Source organism: Solanum dulcamara, chromosome 8 (assembly GCF_947179165.1).
Source record: "Solanum dulcamara chromosome 8, daSolDulc1.2, whole genome shotgun sequence".
Classification (NCBI taxonomy): domain Eukaryota; kingdom Viridiplantae; phylum Streptophyta; class Magnoliopsida; order Solanales; family Solanaceae; genus Solanum; species Solanum dulcamara.
The window spans coordinates 73,477,978-73,485,731 of record NC_077244.1 but is presented as its reverse complement, the minus strand read 5'-3'; the positions used below and the strand labels follow the sequence as shown (position 1 = coordinate 73,485,731).

The following is a 7,754-nucleotide window of genomic DNA, read 5'->3' as shown; positions in this document are numbered from 1 at the left end:
AAGAAAGTCACTACAAAGAACGAGTCTTGGGGTAAATCACACTACTAAAAGCACTTTGGCACATGTCATATATCTTATATTAGGTAGAAACTTTACCGTATTAATAAGATCTCTAGGTGAAGGAAGGACAGCTCCAGTGTGATAGTAATCAATCCCTAAACCACCACTGATATCATATCACTGAATCTTTGAAACCCCTTTTCGTGTTGAGATTTTGAACTGTTGTTATCCCTTCTCTCCCTCTGTAGTGTTCATACCCAGCTTTTGAAAAGAGAATAGAGGCGGAGGTTCGACGACCTAAGAGGAAGAAGGGGAGATTTGGTGGAGGAGAAGAGAAGGCGGCGCAACTGGGCAAGAGAGAATGAGAGATGAGAGTCTGAGAGACTGAGACAAAGGCGGCAACAGCAAGTAGCTAAGCTTAGCCAAGTGCCCAAGTAGAAGTGCAGAACTCTGCAAAAGAGTAGAAGAAGGGTTGCTACTTTAAATGGACTTGCCTATTTAATTAAATGGGTTTGGACTGTTTAATTAAATGGGCTTGGCCTGTTTAATTAAATGGGCTTGGCCCTTATTTTAGATTTATAAATTATAATTATCAATATTATACATATTTTATATGTTTGGGGATAAAATATATTAAAAGATAATAAATTCTTAACGGATTAACGGTTTACCCAATAACAAAATTGAGTAATCCGTCCCCCACATCGATAAGACGTTAATTATAAAATTTAAATTCATTCCCCACCCGCTAATTCGATAACCCAATACCAAAAAGCCAATAAGCCAATTTTACGGATGGGTTATCGGTAGCGGACGATTTTGAACAGCCCCACCTGAAGTACCATATCTCAGTGCTATTAGTGCACTTATATATCTTGCTAACGCAACCAGGCCTAATATAACATTTTCTGTTAATTTATTGGCAAAGTATAGTCCATCACTAACGCGAAGACATTGAAATGGTATCAAGCATATTTTGCGATAACTAAAGGGTACCATTGATATGGGTTTGTTTTATACTAACAAAGGTTGTGCAGACCTTATTGGTTATGCAGATGCAGGTTATTTATCAGACCCACATAAAGCTCAATCTCAAACAGGCTATCTATTTACATACGGAGGAACTGCTATATCATGTCGATCTATAAAGCAGTCTATTATTGCTACTTATTCAAGTCATGCTGAAATAATAGGAATTCATGAACCAAGTAGAGAATGTGTGTGGTTGAAATCGATAATAAAGTTCATCAAAAAAAATGCGGCCTGAAAAATAATATCAAAATACCCACAGTTATATTCGAAGACAATGCCGCCTGCATAACTCAATTGAAAGGTGGCTTCATAAAAGGAGACAGAACGAAATATATTTCACCAAAATTATTCTTCACACATGATCTCCAGAATAATGGTGATATTGATGTACAACAAGTTCGTTCAAGTGATAATCTTGTAAATTTATTCACAAAGGCATTACCAACATCAACTTTTGAGAAATTAAGATATAAGATTGAAATGCGTCGTCTCCAAAATATCAAATGAAATTTTCATCGGTGGGAGTAAAATACGTGTTGTACTCTTTTTTCCTTAATCAAGGTTTTGTCCCATCGTGTTTTTCTGATAAGATTTTTAATGAGGCAGCACTCAAAGCGTATTATCAGATATGTGTACTCTTTTTCCTTCATTAGGCTTTTTCCCACTAAGTTTTTTCTAATAAGGTTTTAACGAAGCACATTATCTTTTGATGGACTCCAATCAAGAAGGCAACTTGCAAGTAACTCAAGTAGAGAGGATGGAATTATGGTCTTCATCATGAAAGTAATGAAAAAGCAAACAATGTGTATTACAAATAATTATGTACATATTTTTTCTTTTGTACATAGACATCCAAGGAGGAGTGTTGCAAGATAATATGGATGTCCCTTTCTTGATTTCCTTTTCCCCTACCTCCATCTTATCCCCTAACCCCTTTAGTCAACATTTGCATACTTCAAATTGGCTATAAATAGCCAACTAATTTGCAAAGATCGACACACAGAAATCTCTCAACTCTCTTTCTTTCTCTTACTATCTCTCCTTTTTATTAATTTGCCAAGTTATTTTATTTTATAACATTAAGCAAAAAATTTACTAATGTGCTTATGATGCATGTCTAAATCAATTCAATAAATATGATATATATAAAATATGGTGAGAATTATCTATAATTATATAAGAAGATGTAGAAAGACTCATAGGAGATAAATAAGTCACACCTCTATCGATGTGGAAACTTAACAATAATGCATACTTAGAATTGAACATATAGAGTGTGGTCAATATAATATGTGAGCTCAAAATTCGCTAAATTTATGAATTGAGATGTTCTAACTTTGATACCACAATAAAAAAAAATAGATATTAGGCAAATTCAATCTCAAAAATTAACTTATAACCATAATTATATATATAAAAAATTGAAATTCCCCACGATATGAGAACTCTACATATTGTCACATCTAAGTGAAAATTGTTGATAATAAACTAATTATATACTTTTTTATAATTTCTCACTTTTAACCCACAAAAAGGATCATAATAGAAAAACTTAATAGCTCACTTAGTTGCCTACCTGAACTCCACATTATTAATGAATGTTCAATTCTCCACCTTGTAATCCCCTCCCCGTTTCCCCTTCCCCTTCCCCTACCCCCAAATAATATATTTGATTTAGATCACATGCTTCAAATAATACCTTTTTTTTCTTTGAATACCTTCTTATAAAATGATAGTACTTGAATCTTCTATATTTGTATGGCACAAGAACAAAAGTGTTCAACTGGAGTGAGACAAAACCGGGGAAAGCGATAAAACAACATAATTTTGACCCAAAAAAAAACAATAACATCATACATTAATTAGCTTAATTAATAACTTAATCAACTACTTCCCCTAAAAGTAGGATTTCCTAATTCTCTCCCTCTTCCTTCCTCTTTCTCTTTCTCTCTAATTTGTGTTTTCCTTCACTGCATTAATTTTCCTTTCATCTTTCGTTCCCTTTGGGATGTTCAACCTAATAACCTAAATTCCAACAAACAAACAAAAAACATATAATAAAAAATTAACATCCCAAAAAAATGGGAACATGCATGTCTGCACAAAATGCAAGTTTCTTGAAAAGGAATAGGATGAGGCCTACTCCTATTGATCAAGAAACATGTTCCAAGAGCACAAGCCGGACATCCGTACCTAAATCCCAGAAATTTTCGAGACCAATAAATGTCGTGATGGATCCATCTGGCGATGACATTTACCAAAGGTTACGTACTGTTCGATAGTTTGTAATATATATGAAGTTATTTCATTATTCTCTATCACGTAAAGAGGCTACGACTTTGAACGTGTTATATATAAATTCAAACGTATATTTTGAATTAATCCGTCCGACTCATGCATTTTTTTGTTAGAATTATTTCCTTTTATGTCGTTTTTCTAAATAATATACGAATAATATTTCTTTAAGGGGAAAAAAACATTCGCCTTAAAACTTTAAATTTAAAGAAACTACACGAAATAAGATTAATATCCTAAATAGTCTTCATTTTAGTTCTACTCTATATATAAGTTCGTGCCATTTTTTTAAAAGTGGCTAAGTTAATTTATCAGTACATGACTATAAGTTTGCTTGTATTTTGAAGCAGTGTTAAAGCCATCTTTGTTTAAGGAGTGTCTTTCATCAGAAAACTATATTGTATAAATAAATGTAATTTTTTGTATTTATATACTATATGTTGAATTTTCGTAACTTTCATGTGTTTTCTTAACATTTTGACTTTTTCTAATAAAAATCTTGGCTCTGCCACTGTTCGAAAGGAATTTGTTTGCATAAGTTTACTTACATTTTGAGGCAGTACATAGTGGAGTCACCCTTGTTCAAGAGGCGTCAATTGACAATCTTTAAATTAGCTCAAAAATTACATTGTATATTTTCTATATATACTATTATATAGAATCTCCTTGACTTCTTCATGTATTGTTTATTTCTTTACATTTTCACTTTCCTCAATAAAAAATCTTGACTCCACCACTATTTTGTCGGCAGTTTTCCTAACAGTATATGAACAATATCTCTTTAAGAAAAGTTATTTTTAGACTGCTTAATAACAGTTACAACACTTTTATCCATTTCAGCACTTAAGCTTATCAACTATTTACAATCAGATAATTCAAAGAGACTCATACTTTTGTTATTATTGTAATAGGTATGAGTTTGGGAAGGAGTTAGGAAGAGGGGAGTTTGGGATAACATACCAATGTGTAGACAAGATAAGTGGGGAGAATGTGGCATGTAAAACAATAGCAAAGAGCAAGTTGAGGACAGAGATAGATGTGGAAGATGTGAGGAGGGAAGTGGTTATTATGAGGCATTTGCCTAAACACCCTAATATTGTTACCTACAAAGAAGTTTATGAAGATAAAGAAGCTGTTTATCTTGTCATGGAACTTTGTGAAGGTGGAGAACTATTTGATAGAATTGTTGCAAGAGGACATTATACTGAAAGAGCTGCTGCTCTTGTTACAAAAACTATTCTTGAAGTTGTCCAGGTAAATTATTTAATAACTTCCTCCGTTTCAATTTCTTTGTCTGATTTTGACTTGACATAGAGTTTTAAAAAAAAATAAGACTTTTGAATCTTCTAGTCTTAAACTAAAGATGCGTAATTGGTGATAGGTATGCCACAAGCATGGGGTAATTCATCGAGACCTTAAACCTGAGAACTTTTTATATGCCAATGCAAGTGAAAATGCTCAATTAAAGGCCATTGATTTTGGCCTTTCCATTTTCTTTGAACCTGGTAAGTGCTCTCGTATGTTTGGTCAAACTTTCAAAAGTTGTTTATTTTAAAAAGTGTTTTTGTCAAAAATGTTTCTCGATTGGAGAGTAACAGTTTGTGTTTGGGTCCTGACTTCATTTTAACTACCCAAGGCTAGAGGACTTGATGGACCACCTCACAAGTTGGAAGAAGATTAACAGAGATCACGTCAACAACCCTTTTGTTAATATGCAATTTGTGCTTGACCAAAGTTTCAAAAGTGTTTCAGAGGAAAATTAATGTTTGAATCTTCTGAAAAACTGCTTCTGCTTTTACTAAAAAAAAACACTTATTTTTTCATGGTTAGGTCAGAAATTTTGTGAAATAGTAGGAAGTCCGTATTACATGGCTCCGGAAGTTCTTAGAAGAAATTATGGACCAGAAGTTGATGTGTGGAGTGCTGGTGTTATTCTTTACATTTTGTTATGTGGTGTTCCACCTTTTTGGGCAGGTAATTAGTTAAGTTACAACAAATTATTATTCTAATTTGTAGTTTAATTATTAGTTGAGTTTTATGAATAGTGTAATTGTGTTTCCTTGATTAGCACAGAAACCGAAGAAGGAATTGCACACGCAATAGTGAAGGGTACAATAGACTTTAACAGAGATCCATGGCCAAGAGTATCTGATGAAGCTAAAGATCTTGTCAAAGGAATGCTTGATGCTAATCCTTATAACAGGTTTACTGTTGAAGAAGTCCTTGGTAAGCATGAATTACTCTCCATAAATGTTTATTCTATCACGGCTTGTTTGGTACGAGGGATAAAAGATAACTACTCACGGATTTGATTTTAGGATGAGCTTCATATGGCATAAGTAGAGATAATCTACCTTTTTTACACTATCAGTGTTTAGTAATTAATTAAACATGTATCGTCTTAGATAGGGGGTTTGAAGATCGAGGATTAGGATAGAAGATTAGTAGAGACAAAGATAGTTGAGTGTTGTCTTTGTGCATCCATATAGCATTAGTACTAATCTCGTTGTTCTTTGCTTTAGTTATATATCGCATTATTTTGATGTTGTTACTATCTGTTTTTCTGAATGTTATATAATGATTTAGTTATTATTTGCTTTGCATTTGTATGTTATTTTTAACATTGTTTTGTTGTGAGTTACTTGAGCCGAGGGTCTTTCATAAACAACCTCTCCACCTCCATGAAGTAGGGGTAAGGTTTGCGGCTCCACGTATACTTTATTCTCTCCAAACTCCACTTAGTAAGATTACACTGAGTATGTTGTTGTTCGTCTTAGTTATCTTATTATGTTTGATTCTGAAAGATTGGGATTTGGGACTTAATTGCAAATTAAACCTAATACATCAACTCTTGATGTTCAAATTAGAACATCACTGGATACAGAATGCAGACAAGGTCTCTAATGTTTGTTTGGGAGAAGGAGTGAGAGCCAAGATTAAGCAATTCACTTTGATGAATAAATTCAAGAAGAAAGTTCTAAGAGTGAGTACTAATTCCTTATAATAATAACATGTTTACCAATGTAAAATTTTATTTCATGAGACATAATTGTACATACGTACTTACGATATTTACAGGTTGTAGCAGATAACTTACCGCAAGATCAAGTACACGGAATAAAACAAATGTTTTATATGATGGACACTGACAAAAATGGAAACCTAAGTTTCCAAGAACTCAAAGATGGTTTACATATGATGGGCCAAACTGTTGCTGAACCTGAAGTCCAATTGTTAATGGATGCTGTAAGTTGTAATTAATTCTCCTAATTATACATTAATTAATTTTACAAATTTTAATTAATTAAGAGTTTTTTGTTAATTAGGCTGATGTTGATGGAAATGGAATGTTGAATTGTGAGGAATTTGTGACAATGGCTGTGCACTTGCAAAGGTTAAGCAATGATGATCATATTCGACATGCATTCCTCCAATTTGACAAGAATAAAAGTGGATTTATTGAGTTTGAAGACTTAAAAATCTCTTTGTTTGATGATAATCTTGCCCCCCAGAATGATCAAGTTATTAATGACATCATATTTGATGCTGATTTGGATAAGGTAATTTCACTAATTAACCTTAATCATTTGGATAATCTGTCTCTCCTTACTTATAACTTAAGTTCTTGTATATACAAAACCGGGAGAAGATTATAGATTCTGAATACTAGAAGACAGTTTACCGACTTCTAAATAAATAATATAAACATATTAAGTTGATTTTTTAAACACAAATACAGAATTTTGACTAATATGATCGACCTGAGGTATACAAATATTTATTTCCAATCCATGCAACAGTAAGTATGCTTGTCCACCACTTAAGGGTGTGAAGGTACAACATAGTTAAGAATGAAGAATTATTTCGTACTTAACATGTAATCATGTCTTATTTTTTAAGTTATTAATCTCATTCTTTATGAACGGTTACATATAATTATCTATTATATTTTGTTTTATTTGGATGATTCATTTTGTTAATATATGAATACAGGATGGAAGGATAAGTTATCAAGATTTCAAGGTGATGATGTCAACAGGAACAGATTGGAAAATGGGTTCACGCCAATACTCAAAAGCAATGCTGAATGCGCTTAGCATGAGACTTTTCAAAGACAAATCCATGCAATTGAAAAATTAACTCTTCCAATATTTTTTGAGCTTTTATTATATCCTTCACTTGATAAGAAGATGAAAAAAAAATGTAGAGAAGAAGATATGGCTAAGAAATATACAGGCTTTTGTTCCACATTAAGCAAGAATATATATACATATTTCTTGTCTGTCTCATTTTTTTTCTGTTTTACAAGGCTAGTAGTTCTTAATATTAATGACAAAATATCATTTTGAGGATCCCTGATAATACTTCATTGAGTTATAATATTTCATTGAGTAATAGAAAGATGATGATCAGGAATCTTGTTTTTC

At 32.5% G+C, this 7,754-nt stretch overlaps 1 protein-coding gene across 1 annotated transcript; it reads left to right on the top strand.

The window, feature by feature from the left end:
- The first annotated feature begins 2,940 nt into the window (after positions 1-2,940).
- LOC129898618 (calcium-dependent protein kinase 24) lies at positions 2,941-7,679 on the top strand. Its single transcript, XM_055973226.1, has 9 exons — positions 2,941-3,295; positions 4,239-4,581; positions 4,709-4,832; positions 5,158-5,301; positions 5,401-5,553; positions 6,195-6,310; positions 6,406-6,573; positions 6,654-6,887; positions 7,321-7,679. The coding sequence occupies exons 1-9, from the start codon at positions 3,114-3,116 to the stop codon at positions 7,465-7,467; spliced, it is 1,611 nt and encodes a 536-aa protein (XP_055829201.1). The 5' UTR covers positions 2,941-3,113; the 3' UTR covers positions 7,468-7,679.
- Positions 7,680-7,754: the final 75 nt, after the last annotated feature.